The sequence below is a fragment of the Rissa tridactyla genome, chromosome 8 (genome assembly GCF_028500815.1).
Source record: "Rissa tridactyla isolate bRisTri1 chromosome 8, bRisTri1.patW.cur.20221130, whole genome shotgun sequence".
NCBI lineage: Eukaryota > Metazoa > Chordata > Aves > Charadriiformes > Laridae > Rissa > Rissa tridactyla.
The window spans coordinates 55,766,207-55,785,997 of record NC_071473.1 but is presented as its reverse complement, the minus strand read 5'-3'; the positions used below and the strand labels follow the sequence as shown (position 1 = coordinate 55,785,997).

General features: G+C 49.2%; 1 protein-coding gene across 1 annotated transcript; it reads right to left on the bottom strand.

Moving 5' to 3' along the window:
* Positions 1-5,107: 5,107 nt before the first annotated feature.
* LHX8 (LIM homeobox 8) lies at positions 5,108-15,657 on the bottom strand. Its single transcript, XM_054212546.1, has 8 exons — positions 15,577-15,657; positions 15,134-15,292; positions 12,207-12,328; positions 10,512-10,732; positions 9,945-10,048; positions 7,116-7,211; positions 5,935-6,118; positions 5,108-5,191 (listed from the first exon to the last, which is right to left on the bottom strand). The coding sequence occupies exons 1-8, from the start codon at positions 15,655-15,657 to the stop codon at positions 5,115-5,117; spliced, it is 1,044 nt and encodes a 347-aa protein (XP_054068521.1). The 3' UTR covers positions 5,108-5,114.
* Positions 15,658-19,791: the final 4,134 nt, after the last annotated feature.

Here is a 19,791-nt window from a genome sequence, read left to right as displayed (position 1 = left end):
GTGGGACTGAGCGCCCAGCCAGGTCTAGGGGCAGCAGCCCCCCCAGCCCCCTGCGGGGTCCCACCCCGATGCCCAGAGCGGGCGAGCGCTGCCCACGCTGCAGCGGGTGCACCAGCACCAGTGCTAAACACTCCAGCTTGCAACCTTCACGTCAACGATCTATACTTCCACCAAAAACCAGCTGTCATGCTGGATTATGGACAAAATTGATTTTACCTGTCAGAGACTACTGTGACTTTTAAATCAGTAATGATTTTAAGTGCAATGTAATTTAAAAAAAAAGACAAGGAAAAGGGAGACAAAAGCACAGATGAATGTGTCAAAATATTCCTGGAATCTGTCTTTTATGAAGACATTATTCCTTGTACACCTACTTTGACCACGCATCCTCCTAACTTTGCCAGTTCTAAGGAGTGGTGCATTGCAAGACGAGAACACAGGGGTTCAAGAAGACACACCACAAACCCAGGGCTGAGCTGTACAATCTGGGGGGGGGGGAGGAGCGTGGAGACAAGAATCATCAGTTTCTTCAGAAATTAAAACCGTTCATAAATTATCTATACTTACAAAAAAGGAATATTTAAAGGAAAGGTGGAAGTGTAATAAGACCAACTTGCCTAAACTTTAAGTAACTCTTCAACTTCAGGTGTAATCATAGAAAGGATGCAGAAAGTAGTTACGGTTACTGTAGCGCAAATATAAAAATTAACGTGAACTTCTGGCCAAAAAGCCAACTTACGAAATCAGGCAGCATTAGCAAATATCAGCAAGGGGAAAGAAAACAGCATTGTGTACATTTATTAATACATCTAATCAAGAGCAAGGCTAGTGCTGATCTGTTAACTCAGTCAAAACTACAGCCAGAGAATACGAGAGGGCCAAACTAGACCTTCACCTGTATCAGTTTTGACCAAAAAAAAACCCCAAACAAACAAACATAAAAAGAAATCTATGAACAAGTCAGTAGCACAGTTAATACCAAAGCCAACAAAAGCGAGCTCTCTAGATGATTACAAACTAAATGGTTTTGGGTAGCGTGGGCCTGCTGCGCTTTGTGCTAGGAGAGTTGAGCCAGACAGAAACCTCTCCAAACCATTAACTCTTGGTTTTGAGATACACCAGGGGACAGAAGAATTGGTACAGTGCTGGGAGCCCAGGAAACGGGCAGAGGAAAGCCAGGGAATCCAATAACGCAATTTCATGTCAGTCTATTAATTTTATTCAGGAATTTTAAAATCTTAACCACACCAGCAATAACAAGAATGCAAACAATGAGACCATCAAATTGGCTCAACCTCTTTTTAGCAAGGGTGATGCTGGGCGCGTGAGCAAGAAGCTGCACGTGTCAGTCTGATACAACCAAGATAGGGAAATAACCTAGGATAGGAAAGTCAGAAACTAAGTCATTGTAAGCAGTTCACACAACACATTCTCCTGTTTAAAAAATGGAATTACTGAAGGATCAGGGTTTAGTCAGTATTTTAGCTAATTATTTAGTTAATTGAGACATAGTAAGAAAGAAGCGGGGTGAAATTCAGTATGGTAAAATAGAAGCTGCTTACCTGGGTTGCAATGAGCTATGGAGAATGGTAAGCAGGAGACAACAGCTAGTCACAAACAGAAGGAGGAGGGCAGTGTTAGATGAGTAACTAATTGGCTTTGTTTGGCCGGGAGGAGATGACTGGGTTTTTTTGGTTTGGGTTGTTTTTTTTTTCCTCCGAAGAAAACGCCAGGTTTCCTGTGGAGCCTGTAAAAATTTCTATTATTGGAGACATTTAAGAGCAGATTAGTCAAACATCTCTACTAGCAGTAGCTAAGATATTTCATTGTGCCTTGGGGTGAAAAGCAGGCTAGAGAATGCCTGAGTACTTTTCAGATTTATTTTATAGGAACATAAGCCCCTATTTCCAGTGAATAGCTGGAATTTCAAAGCATCCGCATTCCAGTATTTCATTTAATTTTAAAGTCTGAAATATTTCTAAGAGATCTCAACGATACTGTAGCAATAGACTATTTCTTTATACCAACTTCTAATAATAGACATCCTTTGGAGATTCTGTGAAATTTGCACCAGGACAATATTTTTCATCTAGATCTCTCCCTCCTCCCACAGCAGGTTGAATATAACAAATGTGATCCAGTGCCAAACTGCGTTGGTTAGACAGGTCAGGGAAGGAAGAGGAAAAGGAGGGGAAGACGACAGCCAGGCTTCTCACAGTACTTTTGAGACAAAACTTTAACTTTTTTAGTGATATTTCTTCCTTTGAGAACCTCTTGATGCAAAACATGGTTTGCATCATTAGTTCCATTTTGGATTTCTTAAGGTACATTGCACATGCACGTAAGCAAGTGCCGCATGATCGTCCTTACCTTCTAGGCTAAACACGTTGGGATCACAGGGAATACATTATAAACACAGTTCTCCGCAAAAGCACCACGTAGCCAAGCACTAGGCAGAGCTCTATGCTGTTCTCCATTCAAGACACATCACTTTTAAGTGAGATATTATGAGCAATTTATTTCATACGCTAATTACATACAACATTTCAATTTTAAATTGAACCTGTGCGGTCTAAAAGGTGCTGACTTGGCAGAGCACATGTTCTGCTGTAGCTGCATCTCTTCCTGTAAAGAGAAACATGAATTTCCTCATCATGGCAATATCCGAGTTACATTGTTAAACAGCAGGAAGCAGTAAGGATGGCTCCGGGGTCGGAAGAGCTCAGCGAAGTCACAAATGCAACCCAGCACATAACCAACAGAAGAGGATAAAACAGGCTACAGCAGCAGCTTCAGCCAAGAGCAGCAACCAAAACCTGACCAAACCTCGGTTTTCCAGGTGCCTCGTCAGCCCCATGCAGCCCAACAGCGGCACAGCTCCAACATCCCCGAAGGGGAGACCCAAAAGTCCAGATTCCCTCCTGGAGCTTCCCATTTTCAGCTTTACATTTTCCCAGCCACACTTACAAACAGCTGCTGAAGCATTCACAGTAGCAAGAGATGAATTCTCCTGCTTCCTATTTTCACAGGGATATGGGAAAATTGCTCCCCATTTACTTTAATCCTGCACTGACTTGGGAACTGAAGAGAAGGGGGTGTTTCATAAATAAGCTTAGACTTACTTTGTTTCAGGCATCCTGAAGCTGCTTAGTCCTTCAAATTAGAGTGCATAATTGCTTTTCTTGAGAGGGACTTGATGTAAGTCCAGTTTCATTTTAAAACAAGGCAACTGAATAGTATATTAAAATTGCCAAGTTATGTTAAAAGCTAAATTAGCATTATTTAGCATTTAACTAGTAAAACTTCAGCAGTAAGGTTGTCCTACTTGCATATCAGACCCAACAAATGAACAAAAACCAGTTTGTCTACTGCTATGCGTGCAGTTTTGTATCCTGCAGATACACGGAGCTCGCTCAGGTACCAGAGACCACATACTGAATTCAGCATTCCACCCGGAGTATCGCACTAAGAAGTGAGAGAATAAAGTGTAAAGCCAGCCAAGTCGCACAACACCCCACATCTTTCAAGTGTTTTGTGGAAAAAAAAAAAAGTGTCAGGATAATATTAGCCTAGATGAACCCCTGTGAGAGTGCAGATAGATTGCTTTTGCTACTCGGATTATCTCAGACACCTACAAGTAGCACTTGAAACAGTGGCAACGTTTAATTTATGGAACTTGAATAATTCAGAGCTTGCCATTAAAGTTATGCTCTCAAAAGCCATCATATCTTTCCATGGTGGCAGGGAGAATACTACATTTTCCATGTTGAAGTGATCTGACCAGGACAGGTAAGAGATTTCACAGACAAGACACTAAACCATAGTTCAGAGAGGAAAAGGGTATGGACACACCTTCAAGAGTACGATTTCCTTTTGATGCAAGGAAAGTTTAGGTGTGCAGATGGGGTCTACTCATCTTAAATCCTTGAGGGAAACTAGTCTGTGAAGACAAAAGTCAGTCAGATTGACGGTGTGGACTAGCCTCTGTCCATCTAATCAGTGTACCAAAACACGCTCTGCAATCGAGTCTTAGCACAGTTTAAAACAAAGTACACTTTTCTGCCTTTGACTGAATTCCAGTCTCTGTTCATATGCAGGCTGATACAGGTCAGTTAAAATACTGAACTAGATTTTACTTTAAAAATGCAAACTCTGTTTAAGTATCACATATTGGTTACCATCCTGCTTAAGAAAATCACAACATAAAACCACTGAAGAAAACAGAAGCTGGAGTAGTAAAAATTCAGTGTTACAACAGACGCGAATTTAGGGTCTCTGACTTAAGTCACAGTTAAAAATCTGTCGTATACACCCACCGTTTCCCTCACCCTAAAGCTGTGCATCCTCACCCTCGGGAGCGGCACTGTTTTGCATACACTTACTTTAAAGAAGTACCTATTTGGGGTGTTCCAAGACCCACCTAACCCCATTAAAGGATTTTTAAAACCAGGTGAGACAGATGTGAACACTTCTGAAAGAATTTGGTGTAGTGACCCGAGTACATCAGGGACCTTCTCTTAAAATTGAAGATTCAAGTTAAACACTTGACAAATGATCACAGTTCAGCCATAAACACAGCAACATTTTTGCTTGGCATGCTACAGCAGAAACTTTATTCAGTTCATTTTGAAAATATTTGCAACCAAAATTTATATTTGTAAACTCACAGAAATAAGCTTTAACATAACGGCTGTATACAACTCAAATACAGGTAATATTTTTAGCAATAACTTACAGATACAAACTAATGATAAACTACAATTTCACAAAGAATTGTAAACATTTTGCACAATTGTCAGTCCTTTCTTTTAGGCAAAGTGCTCTTTTGATGACAAATAAATTAACACACACATAACTAGAGTGGACTACTTCCAGACAATACAAAAAGGTGTTTAATAAGGCTTGTAAACAATGTAATAGTTATTTATGCAGAATCCATAAAAGTGTCTTGCAGGCTAAATATACTTACATACCTGGGCAGCAAAAACAATCTTGGAAATGCTTTAGATGTTAAATAAAAAGTTAACATTAATATCTTTCCAATGATATTTTTAATACACAATAAATGACTTAAGATTACATCCTTAATAGCTTATATCCCTGACCAAGAGGATTTAGGTGTGACTTATTGGCAGTTGTGTCATTGAGTGGGGGAGCAAAGGCTGTAGTCCAAGAGCTGTAGGTGAATGAGCTACAAAAACAGAAATATTTACTGGTCAGCTTCATCGGAGGTAGAAAAAGATGACAAGCTAGTAAATCCCATTGGGTAACAACAGCTCCCCGGCCCCAGCCACCGCAGCTCTGCTCCCCCCAAGCCAGCAGCCCCCCCCTCCTGCGCCCACAGCCCACCTCGCAATGCTTATTTGGACAAAAATAAGCTCAGGCCACACGTGGCTCAGTCTAGTTCTCCCAAAACCTCCGCAGTCTCCCCTAATCACAGATACAAGCCACCACTGTTGACTTGCTGGGTCACAGGACACACAATGACCGAAACACAATTTTGACCACCAGGCTCCCCCCCAGCGTGTGTTAATGAGGGAGCCTGCAGTTTCCAGTGAGGTACTGGATTGAGCAACCTACGGTCCTGGGGCAAGAGTCAGGGAGCAGGTGGTAAACAGTTTTCATTAAAATTACATATCACTAAAAGAGGTGGCATGGACATTCAAAAAAAGTGTTTGATTTCTTATTACTAGTATTCATAGTCTGGAGGAAGTACAAAAAGTGGTCTTCATACCCAGATCTTCAGCTAGGCTCTTACAGCTTGAAGAGGCACCCTCCTTGGTGAGGTGCAGATAGCAACTACAGTATTAAGATATTTTATAAAGAATACCAGAAATCAGAAACCCATTACGTTTCTTTAATCAACACTTGGTAAACTGTTCTTGCTACGGCCGATAACAATTTTACTCGGGCATGCGAAGTTGTCCCACCTACCATCCATGTAGCTGTGTAGAGCACTTAACATAGTCCCGTCCTGGGGTACGTAGGCAGAATACGCCATTTCTTCTAACATGGGTGGAGACAGCCTGGAGGGCTGAACTGCTGTGACGGGAGCAGTAGACGAGTGATTAGGACTAACGTGCTTCTTATGGCGTGCTCTGCAATTTTGAAACCACACCTGAAAAGGGAGAAAAATTTACATCATGTTGATAGATTGCATTCTGTTTCCACATTAGCATAATAAAAACCTCAGCATTCTAACTTCATCCAAATTCAGTTAGTTAACTGGGCCTTTAACAGCCCAAATGAAGAAGTACTCATCCTAAACCTAGACACGGAGCCTCGAATGAGCGTGGTCAAGCCAGGAAAAGCTCTGGGAGAGGTGGGGGAGGGGCTGCTGCCCTGGGCACCCAACAGGACACAGCCATTTCCCTGCCCCGGCACCAGTAACAGCCAGGCAAGGGGGCACAGGACACCCATTTGCCTTCTCATGTGGAGAACTGTGAAAGCTCCCACTTTTTTAAGGCTTGATCACAGCTGCGAGATGCCTCATTCCTATGGCAGCACTCTGCCAATCTTCTAGGCTAGAATGAGCCACAGGAACCACAAACTTATTTTTACTTATATAAACATATAAATATATAATATATGTAATTTTAAAAATAATATTTACGTATAAAAAGCACATGCATATAATGTTTTCAGAGAGTCATTGTCAAGTAAAGATTCTAAGCTTGTGTTTCTCAGTTTTGGATGACGTGGGTATACGGGTACTCTGCTCTCCAGAACAGGTCACTAGGTATTTACTTACTCCTAATGCATCGTACCACAAGCCATTTTCAAAAAGAGCGCGGGCCTTAAGAACAGGCTATTGAAGTCAGAGATTTATCTTTAGAAGAGCTTGGTGCCAATTCCTACGCCATTTAGCCTGAGAAGTTTCTTCCTGGGAGACCATTGATCCTCCACACGAAGTGCAAGAGGAATACAGCAAGTTTTCCAAATTAATTTCAGACACCACCCTTAGTCAGGAATAGGTCTAGAACAAACATGTTATGTTAAAACTGCCAGATTAGATCTTTTTCCATCTCAGAATAACTACACGGAAAAGACTGTCATTAAGTGTTTCCAGTGGCCGACTACCAGGCTTTGCTGTTCAAGTAGCTTTGCAGGGTTACCTGTATAACACGCCTGCTCAAGCCTGTTCTTTCTGCCAGTTTCTGAAGCGTTTGTGCATCTGGATTGTTGTCCTGAGCAAACTGTGCTTGCATAACCTGAAAAGGCAAGAAAAGAGATTGCAGGGCTTTTGTGTGCAGCCCTGAGAGCGGCATTAGAGACTCCTCTCAGCCGGAGCCCTACTCCTTGACTGTTTTTAGGAAACTGTTGTAATAAACAGTGCCCAGACAGTCCCCAATACATTAAGGGAAAAAAAAAAAAAGAATCCCACAAACCCAAAAAGCCAAAAATACAAGCCCCTTACTATGCTTAACTGAACTGAGACATTTACCAGAAACGAAAGAAATTAATTCTGCATGGCAGTGGTAAAAAACAAAGGAGGTGATTTGTTATGATTGTGTTACAGTCTGTGGGACAAAATTCCCTGGCAAAACAGTTAAAACACGCTTGATAAAGAGAAGGTCTACAGCAGCAGACCAACAGCACAGAGAGCTTCGATCCACCTCTTGGCTGGTCAGTCACGACCTGCATTTCATCTTACATGGGGCAACTTTACCCTCTATGCAGCCACGCGGAGGGTGCGACTGGGAAGCCCTTTGTGCCTCCTTCACCTTGAGCTGACCTGAGGAACACAGAGGCCCCACCTTGGCTGACCTGCACTGTGTAATTGTTTGGTTACACTCATTGTTTTTACAGAAAATTGAAGACAAGTCATTAGGATATGATTTTTTTTTTTTTCTGAGGAAGTAGGTGTCAACTTGGCCTGATCCTGAACAGTTTGAGAGCCTGTAAGAGTTTACCTTCTTTAAGGAAGCAGGGCTTCATGAATTCCTGGAGTATCTTCAGCAACTTAGTGAACTGTAGTTTCCCATTTCTGGATTTAGTTTCCCATTTCTGGATTTTGTCCCATGATGGACTGCAAAGTTTGCCTGGCTCCATCTTTGAAGATTCAGACTACTTCCCTCCACATCCAGAAATGATGAAACTATTTACTTTCCTACTGTTTTGTACAAAGACATCAAAAAGCGAGGACATCCTTTTGTACAAGTTCTTCACGAGGTGTGTTACTACTCTGACAGTCGCTTATCCCTCTGACGCTTCTCTTTCGGGCATCAAGGACAGCTACAGAGTCAGATGCACCAAGCAGAAAGCAAGTGTCATTAATAAGAGGCCCTGAGATCTCAAACACCTGCTGGAGTAGGGTACAACCTATTTAAAACAGGAAAAGAAAGGAACATGGAAGTTCCACTGACAGCAAACAGGCAGAAGCCCTTGAATACAGTTCCTGCCCCGATGGCTGGGTCTATCTGCCCTTCAGCTACTGCTGGAAAAGAAAGTTCCCTTTCACAGGAGTTCAAGCCTGATGTCCAGACCCCTTGCCAGGTTATTCCTAACACGCCTGTTTCGTATTAATGCCACATTCTGTCTCCAGCCACAGCTGAAGTCACAAAGCAAGCTTTGAACAGCCCCATGCCACGTTGTATAGCACTGCTTAAATGCCTCACCTGTGTTATTATACCTGAACTTCAGTTTTTCTCAACTGCTTTCACCATGAACAAGAGGAGGAAAGGCCAAAAAAACAGAACTCACTGAGGCAGTATAAAATGAACGGTGCAGTGGCCACACGTGACCAGAAATTCGCAGACACGTTGTAAACTGAAAGCAGGGATGTGTAGCTAGGATTAGGTAGAAAGCTGCAGCTTCCTTCCCGCTACAGGCCGAAACCTCTAAATCTGGTCTGAAACCTCTAAATCTGGTCTCACCACTGCCCCTTTCTTGGGCAGCTGGCCCTGGACATGGTGGTTTTCCCTAGAAAGCTAATTTAAGGGAAGCGGTGATCCAGAGGGTTAAATAGCTCTGGACTGCCTTAAAGATGAGTTAACTCTTGCCAAGTACTTCAAATGCACTTTCCCTGTATTTCACTCCACCTCTCTCTATGAAAAAAGTGTGTTTTTTCCCTTAAATGTGCAGCATTGAACACTAAGGCTACGCCTTGAAATACAACACCAAGGCTACACTGGCTTCGGTGTATTTTTAACAGGCAAAGCTCAAAGACACTTTGAGGAAATCAGCACGTGAAGCATTTTGGAAGGGCTGGGAGAAGAGGAAGAAGAAAAGGAAGGAAAGCAAAGACGAGTCCCTGTTGATAGTCTCTCTTCCTGGTGTACAGAATTATAGCCAAGACTATAACATATGATCTAAAAAGCAAGTATCGAGGAGAACTGCCTTAGGAGGAAAAAGGGCAATCAAGAAATGAATGCACAACTCCTCCCCATCTTCTCTACAAACCAAAGCAAAGCAAGACACAGGTGTTGACAGGAGTCAACCTGTGTTCGTGCGAATATAAACAGGAACCCACGATACTCACCTGTTTTGAGAACGCAATCTTTTGCAGCCCTTATTGCGCACTACAACAAAATCCAAACTTCCACCCTGTTAATGTCTTGAAGTCATATACAGTACCCATCTTCAGTACAGCTCTTCACATTACATAATTCTAGAAATATTTTGTCTTTATTATGTGTAGCGATGTAAATGCCTGATAAAATAGATTTCATTGAGCAATCAAAATAGAACAACCTTTTTATTTCCACCCTGCGGAATTACTAGCTGCCCCCAGGGAAATAAAAAGCTTGAAGAGTAACTATTTCATATTAAACTGCTGAAGCTAACAAACAATTCCAGAAACATGCTGTGTCTTGATAGTTTATGAAATAGTTGAAAGCATGCAAGCTTTTTCTTTCCCCCCATATGCATCCGATTTCCTATCGGTTCAGCACCTACGTCCCACGTAAACCTACATCTGTGCAAGTTCTCAGCACTGCCTCTACCTGGAGCTGGTCTGCCGTGAAGCTGGTCCGAGCTCTTTTTGCTGGTTTTGGATGATTGACATCTTGTTCTGTTAGTAATGCTCCTTCCACGCTAATCCCATTACCTGAAGCATTAAAAAGAAAACACCACCGTCTGCTAAACATTCAAAGTGATGTTATTCCTAAGTCAGACCATCCTCCGACAATAACCAACAGTTATTCAGCCAGATGAATTTCAACTTAAAAAAAAAAATCCATATTCTGTTCAAAGTTAAATTGATCCATCCCTATTACCCATTACAGCCCAAACGACTCCCTTGCAAGCAAGGGAAGGAATAGATCCAGCATGTTATTTTACCAAATAGATATGCTCCTGCTTTCTTTTCCTTAGGACAGAAAACAAGTTATACAAACTTAAAAAAGAATTAAAACATCAAATAATTTACACATTATTTTAATTCAAGAACCTGTGCTTCCAGCCTTAGTAAAGCTAGGTAATTACCTCTTAATAAGGAAGATGAAGTAAAACGCAACAATTTAATTAAAACTAAACCACAAACACAGTTCTTCACAAAGGCAGCATGTTACCATTTTCAACTTCTCTTTTCAGGTTGTCCAACATGCAGTCGTAATGTACTCTACAGAGGACTTTCTCTTCAACCAAAGCGAACTCCTCTCCTGTAGAAAGCTGCCGTTTGCAGGAGAAGCAGGCAAAGCACGCCAGGTGGTAGACGTTTCCTTTCGCCCGCCGGACCCAGTCGGTGGAGTGGATGTGCCGCCCGCAGCGCGAGCAGCGGGTGCCGTATCGCCTGCAACGACAGCGGCCACTGCGGGGTGAGGCCACCGGCACCGACCGCAGGAGGGTGATGCTGGGGGGGCCACAGGCAACTGGGATGAGGCAGCGCGGACGAGACCCCCAGCAAACAGGCTGACCACCAGGGACGAGGCGACGGCACAACTGTGTTTTCATCGCAAAAAATCAGCAAGTTTGTATCTGAGAGTTTAAGGTAAGACCACCACTGAACCACAGAAGTCAGTATTTTCATAAGGCAAAGGGTAAAATTGAAACATCCTAACTGCTACATGAATTCACAAGTCTTCATCTTTCCTTTTATAAAAATAATTACTCTTAAAAAAGCTGTGAGTGGGAGACAGAAAAGGCTGACTTTGCATTCAAAATTCTCCCAATTACTATAACTCTCCCAATCTCCCAATTATATCTCCCAAATATATTTCCCCTTACTGTAGTGGTAGTCTGAGTTGTTATATTTAGCTACATCATCCTTCACTAATCATTCGGTTCCCTTCAGCGGGAGAAGGGGGAAAACCTGTATCTTCATAGTTATTTCCTTAATTACTATCACATTATGATTTTAAAAGAAATTCAAATATCTGCAAGTACTTACTACAGTAGAATATTTCTCTTTGAAGAGGAAAGTAGCCACCAAGATATGTTGATTATGTAGATAAGAATTCATCCTGAAAATCTTTGCAGACTCATAAGTTCTTTTTTTGAAGTCCCACAAAACTTTGTTTTTCCAGTTCGCAGTATCCAGCCTGCCCCCTCCCTCTCTCTCCGTGTCAAAACTGACTAGCTGGACACAATCCATCCACTACACAGGAAAGAATCCCATAAATAGTTTGGTCTGGGGAAGCACTAGCAATCACACCAAATTTTTTTGCTACTTTCTAGACCGAAGATTTTGTATCATGAGTACTTTCAATGCCAGTATGAATCAATAATATTCTTTCTTACAGGATTAGACCTTAATCTTGAAGAATGCTTCATATTCTAAATCAAGTTCATCACAGAAAGGTACCACTGCTGAAAGCTTCTTTTAAAGATGATGGGATTTATTCTGGGTTGGTTTTGTAGTCCCACGCGATACCAGCGGGGTCTAGTCCAAACGGGCATCATCCCAACTCTGCCTTGTATCCTCCACTGGCATCACCCGAGGATGATTCCGTGCACACACAACAGCTTTACAACATCACTGCGGCAGGGACTGAGTCCCCCCACGGGTGTACAGCACTAAATTACTGCATAAGTGCAGTAGCTGTGCGTAACGGCGGAGGGAGCAAGGGGGGACTCCGCTGTTACATTAGACAGACCTGGGGTCTCCCAAGCCCCTCGGAGAGAAATGTCAGACTTTAACCACTGAAAATAAACCCAGCAAATAAGACACAAAGGGCCTAAACGCGCATTTTAGTTGCAGCTGAAGTAAGAAGTAACACGCAAGTGTAATATGTTATCTAATAAAATGGTATTACTGTATGATATACCTGAAATAATCAAGTTTGCAGAAGATATCTTTATCTTTGATGTAACAGCTGGTATGCCTTCCTAGAGACGTTCTGCAGACACTGCATGAGAGACAGCGCACGTGCCAGCAGAGGTCGTTTACCTGCAAACGCACAAAAGGAAAACACCCCTCAACGTTTGTGCTACCAATATTATATTCCATATTTACAAAAAACATTTTTCCATCCATACAGACAAGGCCAGAAGTGACAGGTACCATGACTCACAGAAAATTTATCTTCAAGGCAAAACATTTTTCCTGTACAACTGCATGCATATTAAGGGTTAATTAATTTGACTGAGGTCTTCAGAATAAGCTTTCAGAGGTTTGTAATTAAAAGCACCAGAAGGGGAAGCAAGAGATTCAAGTTCCACGTAGATATTTTGTGCCCAGTTCTGTTCTCACAGCCTTGGAGTAACAGAGCGAGTTCTGGCCTCGCATGACCTTGGGGAGGCAGCTAACTTACGTGCTTTTATTTCCTAGTCTGTAAAAAGCCCTGCTTAGCAAAGAACAAACTTTGCAAAGTGATTTGAAATTTTAAAATGCAAGTATTGGGGGGGAAGTCTGTCAACTAGAAACACACCATGAACCACATCTTTGTTTGCCAGGTTTCTGCTAAAGCAAAATTAGTGAATGGAGTGAGAGTTTCAAAACATCAGCAGTTATTTTAATAGCAAATTCAACAATTCTTTAACATGTAACTCCATAGTGAAACCAGACATAGTCATGGAAAGGAGCAGAAATCAGCAGTTTTGAACACTCACATATAATTTTGGGGCAAATAAATTGAGTGCAATTATTTTCATTTCTTCATTCCTATAAAGAGAGCTCTCTGTCATGCAGACATCGTACATCACACATCAGCTAAATAACTTCAATAATTTGAAAACCCAAGACTCCCAATGACCGTAACAATTAAGTAATAACCCTCTGGATAATCCCATGCTGCATAGGAGAAATTCTGTAAACCAAACAATACGTAAGTTTAGACTTCTTTTTTTCTTTTTCAGTTTTCTGAGCCAATTTCTCATCTCACAGCAAACAGCCGGTATATTGCCTGTGGCAAAGCAGCAGATTTGAGATAATCCAGGATGTGCTTTTCATCAGAACACTGCCAGACAAACCGCAGAGAAAGCGAGGTATTGGCTCCAACACTCATGCTGGAATCACCCATTTCAGTCATTCTTCAGGTTCTAACATCGCGTTTGCAGTTGCCCAACGTTCTCCCAACTGTTATCCTGGTTGGCAGCCATCTTCCTGCACACTGACGAATTTACACCACACTGTAATATGAAACTGTTGATAGCAGCTGTCACCAAACTGATCCTCCCAAGTATTTCCCAAAGCTGCCGTCCTGCAGCAGACCAGGGCAGTGGCCCTTGTGAAGGGTCCCCAAGTGAAGGGCCATGTGAGGAGCCCGCCAGCAGCTCCACAACGCCAGAGCCGACGTCCCAGCCACGCAAAGCTCAGCTCACTGCCGGCTCCTCGGAGCACAGTACTCCGCCACAGAACAGGACATCAGTAGCTTTGATAGTTGTCCCATTTGATGTTGCCCGTCTACATCCTTATTAATTTAAGGGCTGAAGACATACTGCTGATGATCAGCAAGATACACCAGTTTACCAGCACAGATTCCCCTCTCCCTCTGCCTACGCAGGAAGCAGTAACAGCTAATTTAAACTTAAGGCTAAATCATTTAGAGGTCTTTTGCTCCAAGCCACATTATCCTAGTTGTTCAGACAGGAGACAGCAACAATCAGTAAACGAGCTACCGAAACGTCACTGGAGTTAGTGGGACTGGAACCAAGTTCAAGTCAACTCTGCTCCCAGTCCTGCCGCACTACTCCTGTGCGAGCCCGGCTGGGATTTACTAGAACAAAAGGTGCATAACAGCTCCCCCACACCTGCACCTACCCTGTTCTAAATGAACACCAACCCAGCATACACCTTCCTCTGACCTCCTCACCCCAGCCGAGATCTAAGCAAAGCATCTAACAGTAACACCGAGACGCTTTCAGCGGCGTTACCGACTTTCACTTTGCAGAATATACAACGGCTTTATTTAAGGCTGCATCTAGGGCAATCGAACGACTTCTAGCACGACCGTCTGATTTAACTTTTGAAAGGAGAGAGGGCAAAACCCTGATCAGGATGATTTTACTGTCTGTAATACAGAAGGAAAAGAGCCCCCCTGCCAGACACATTAACACTTTATGTTTGAAGTCACATGGTTTTGTTTGTTTTTAAATCTCTTGCTCAGTCCTGAATGCCAAGGCTAGCAAAACTACCCGGCAATCACCCAGCTTGTTTCCTTACTAGACCACCTTTTAAAGGAATAATTTATTTCCACGTTTCTCAAGAGGCACTTTTTGCTTTGAGATTCACGACATCCCACGAGAAGATGTTTTAGCTAATAACAAGTCGGTCACAGCTCCACCGCTTCCCCAGCAGCGTGAAGCACAGCGAGGAGGTTACCCGCGTCCTGAACCGCCAGCTTTTCCTCCCTTCTCTCTCTCACAGCGCGTCAAAAAAAACCCAACCCCAGCGCCGAGCGGCGTCCCCCGGACCACGAGCCGCGGTTCCGTTCTTCCCCGGGCCCGAGTCCCGCCGTCCCGCACACAACGAACGCCTCGCCTTTGACCGCTCCCGTCTGCGCAGCGACTCCGCTCGCAGCTGGGGGACGCGCGGCGGAACGGGCGCTCTGTCGCGACAGATGCGACAGCCCGAGCAGCCGCGGGACGACGGTTCGGGGAGGCGGAGCGGGGACGGGGCGAGATTCCTCGGAGCCGCTGAGCCCGGCCCCGTGGGGCTCGCCGGGCGCCGCCCCGCGGGGACCCTCCCGGGCGGCAGCCGCCGCACCGGGGAGACGCTGCCGCCGGCGGCGGGCCCCGGGCTGGTGGCTCTTACCTTCAGCAGGTACTTGTCCACGATCTCCAGGCCGCAGCTGCTGCACACGCACTTGCTGGGGGCGCAGCCGGAGCCCGAGGCCATGGACCGCGGCGAGGAGGAGGGCGAGAGAGCGGCGGAGGATGAGCAGGAGTCCTCGTCGGCCGCTGCGGGGCTGGCCTGCGGGAGCGCACGGAGAGCGCGGTCAGCGCCGGCCCGACGGCGGCCGCCGCCCGCACCGGCAGCGCCGGGGGTCGCGGGACCGGCGGAGCCGCCGCCTGCGGGACCCACCGGTACCTCCCGGTGCCGGAGCTTCCCCGCGGGGCCGAGCAGAGGGGCCGCGCCCGGGACCGGCGGACCCGCAGAGCGTCCGGAGCGGCGGCGGGGACCGGCGGACTCGCAGAGCGGCCACCCCGCGCCGGGCACCGGCGCCGCGCCCGCCCCCTCCCCGCCGCCCCGCGCACCTTCTCCGAGGGGCCGCCCAGCGCGGGCAGGTCCTTGTCCTCCAGCCTACAGACGAACATCGGGTCACTCTTCCAATACATGGCCCTGCCCTACCGCATACCAGCCCGGCGGGGCGGCCCCGGCCCCCCGCGCCCGCTCTCTGCGCTCAGCGCCTGCAGGAAAAAAAGTTTTGTTTTGGAGGGGGTGGACCTGCCGCGCTGGCCTCACCTCCTGCGCAAAACCCGCCTTCCCAGCGCGGCGGCAGCGAGCCCGCGCCCGGTTTTGTGCGGGGGGAGGGGGACGGGGGGGGGAAAACCCCAACAACAACAACAAAAAAACAGCAACGAAAAAAAGGCAGAGGATCCCTCCCTCCCCCCCCGTTTGTCTCCACCGTTTGCTGCCGCTTCCCCCCGCCGCCCCGCTCCAAACAAAGATTCGAGTTACATCTCCGCGTTAGCGGAGGAGACAGGCGCGGCGGAAAGCGGGAGTACGCGTAGACGGGAAAGGGCTGGGGAAAGGTAGGGAAAGGGTTTTCAGCGCCGAAATCCGGACCCCAGCGCGCTCCTGTAGCTCCCCCGAACCCGCCTTGCCGCCATCCCGTGATAAAACCTTTCTCGTTAAGCTAAAAAAGGAGCATCTGAGCTGCCCAAAGGCCGCAGCGTTACTCCGGTTCTGAAACCAAGCCTGACAGACGGCAGACATCGCTAATTAACACCAGTGCCTTGGGTCGCGCCGCGGACGGAGGGTGCTGGCAGCTGGCTGCCCACAGCCCCCCGAACGCTCGACCCTATCTCTCAGCGGAGGGGCCGTGGGCGCTGCCTCGCCTTTTTCACGGTCACACACCGTCCCCGTAGAGTCCCCTCCGCCCAAACGCTGCTGGCGTGCTCGGGACAGTGCAGGAGAATAAAGCAGCCGCTTGTCCGCCGCAGGTGAGGTAAATAACCGGGGTGTCTGCTTCTCTGCACGTATTTAACTAGCCAGGTGTTTTTAATTAAACTTGTCGTTATGTTTCCATTTTTCCCCCCCTCTCTTTTGTTCCAGCTCCGCCTGACGATAGATGCAAGACATGTTGCAGAACCTCAGTAAGGCAATGAGAGAATTGCCCGTACGCTTAGAAATGTGACAAGTTTGGTAAAAGGGAGTTCTGCTTTTGAGAAGCTGAATGAAAGGAGAAACCCCGTATTCTTCTTCCCGTAAAATTTACGATCGTTGTTTCAAATCGCGGGACCCGATCCTGCAGGACCGTAACTGAACGAGTGGGGGTGCCGAGCCCCGGCAAACCCGGGGCGTCCCCGTCAGTCACTCGTTTGTCCAGCGCTAAAACCGATGTGACCCTGGACAGAACTTCGCCTAAATCTGGTCCCCGTGTCCCGAGCAGCCGCTGCTGCAGCGAGGCAAGTAGCGTTTGGGGTTTTGTTCTGGCCGCGACGAGGCTCGGCGCGACCGACAGCCGGCCCGGCCCGGTCCGGGGGCGGCAGAGCCGGGGCGGCCGGCCGGGTCCGCTCCAGCTCCCCCGCGAGGGGCGGACGCGGGACCTCGCCGTCCCCTGGGTGCCCCGGTTCCCCCCCCACCCCCGCTGGCCCGGAGGCGGCTTTCAGGGCGAGTCCCGCGGGCGCCAGGCCCGTCTGCGCGCGCCCTGCGGGGCCACTCGCCCGGAAGGCGGCCGTGCCCCGGGCACCCGCCCCTCGCCCGGCGACCGCGCCCCGGGGCCGCCCCGTCGCCGTCCGAGCGCTGCAGCCCCGGGGGCTCCGGCGGGGGAACGCGCGTCCGCGGAGGGCTCGGCCCGGAGCCGCGTCCAGCACGGACCCCGCCGGGGCTCCTTCCCCCGGTCTCCCCGCCCGTCACCATCGGAGGTACGACAGGAGAGCTATCGTTTGTCCTCCGCCACGCGACAGCGGGCGAGCACCTGCGGGGGTCCCCGCCGCGCTGTGCCGCGGGGCGCGGGCGGGCCCGCCGTCAGCAGCGCCCTCGGTAGCCCGGGGCGGCGAGTCCTGTCCCGCGGCGGCGAGCGGCGCGTCCGTCCTCGTCCTGTGCTGGCAGCGGGTTCCTTCGGGGAGTTCGTGGCGCTTCACGGTGGGCTGTGCGTTCGATTTCGATGAAATAACTCCCTTTCTGTACGCATACACCTTTTCTCTCTCAAAAATGCCGCAGTAGGCGCCAACAAAGTCACTCCGCCCGGTGTTCCCCGCGGCGGTTGTGACCGGGCGGCGGGAGTTCACAAAGCGGGTGTTGGAGGAAGATCAACGTGCGGGACATTTCTCGGGGTTTCGTATTATTTTCCGTTGCGGCAGCGTCCGGTGCACAGCCGAACAGGGAACGGCGGCCCCCCCCGGGGTGTCCCGCCGCCCCCACCCCGCCGCTTTGCGCTCCCTGCGGCGGAGCGCCGCGGCTCCGCGGCAGCCCCCGCCCGGGGCGGGGGTCTCCGCGGCGGCGGAGCGAGGGGCAGGCCGCCGAGCACGCCGTTCCCCTGCGGGGCTCCGGGGCCTCCCCGAGGGCTGGGTCCGGCGGCCCCGGGGTCGCGGGGGGGCAGGGGGTCAAGGCGCCCCGAGAGCCGGCGCGGAGTCAGGCGGGTTATTGCTGCGGCCGGGGGCGCCTCGCAGGCGGTGAGCGGTTTTGCCGAGCTTATCGGAGACGCGTTATTTCCGAGCAGAGGTCAGAAACACTGCAGTGTGCACGGGGTGGAAAGCGCACGGGTTCGGTCCGCGCCTCGCCTGTGCGCTCTTAGCACCGCTCTCTCCGAAGTCCAGCCTAAATTTCATCGTTTCGGTCACACGCTCTCGATATTTCAGTGAGTATTCCCAGCACCCTTTTTTCGGAGGAGATGAAAACCCGAAGACAGGCGGGCTTTCGGGAATTTCCGATTTCTGCGCGCCCTTGCTTCCCCGACGCCGTCTCCCCGCTCACCGGGGGGCGGTGGGCTCCGACGCTGCTCGAATCCCGCTGCTCCGCGCTGGGGGAGCCGGGCCCGCGGACGGACCCCGGGGCGGGGGAAGGGGATCCCGCCGGGGGCGGCCCCGGCCCGTTCCTGTCGAGGCTGAGAGCGGAGCGGGGGCTCCCCCGGGACCCTCCGACGGGGGGGCTGCGTCTGGTTCCGATTCCTCTCTCTCACGAGTAACGCGAGGATGTGTGTGGGTGGGAGTGCTAATCACTTACACATAGGAGAGATCTCGTAAATATCTGACGGTAAGGCACAGCACGAAGAAAATGCTGAACGCAGAGAATTGGGGTCTTTTTAACGAGAGGGTTTTGGCATACAGACTTCTAAAAGCCTGCACCGTAGTGCAAGTGCGTGCGGCCGATGTTTCTCTCTGGAGGTTGCTCAAGCGAAACTGGTTCTCCCGCTAAAACCCGGTCTGCTGGGGAATTAAAAACGGCGTTGTGGTCAGCTTACGAAAAACGGGCACCGGGACTCGGGCCGCGGCAAGCCCGTCCGCGGCTGGTCCCGTCGGGCGAGCGCTCGGGTCGCGGTGCCTCGCTCGGCTGTCGGGGGACAACGGGGGCGCGCGGAGCCCCCCCCCTTCGTCCCTCCCCGCATCCCCCCGCACCGCCCTCCCGAGCGGCTCCGCCGCTCTCCCGGGCCCCCGCTGCGGGGTCCGCCGGTGCCCGCCGCCCCCTCCCGTTGTCTGCCCTGCGGGGCTCGGGATGGGGGTGCGGGAGCCGCCCGCGTCCCGCCGTCTCACCTCCCCGCTCGCTGACGGGCCGTCGGCTCCCTCCGTGGCGGCGGGCGGGGGGCCGTGCGATCCCCTCCCCCGGCAGGAGCGGTCTGGCAGGAGGGACAGCTCGCAGGGGACAGGCCGACAGCTTCTGCGGGACTTCCCCGCACGCTCCCTCCTGTCTCAGCCACCTCCTTACGCGCACTTTGGCGTTTGCAGACCTGCCGGCATCGGGGGTTTTCCATCTGCAGCGTCCTGGGCTGTGGGGCCTCTGTGGGCCCTGGGACACAGGCGGGGACACGGGGCCAGCACTTTCGGGCTCGCTCCTTGTGAATTTGTATCCCCATGGCTCCAGCCACTCGTAAAAGCTTCAGGGTTTGGACTAGCCCTGAGTTCTCGGTTCCGGGCTGGTTTAATGACAAGTGAACGAACCCAGTCTCTTACCAATGAGTTGTTCTCCAAAGCAGTGCAACGCACGTTTCTTGGGCCAGGCTGTTTGTCTCCGCTTTGTGGGTCCAGGATCTTCCAAAGCTGCACACGTCTGGCTTTTGTTCGTGGCAGTTCCAGTGTGGGGCTCCGTGT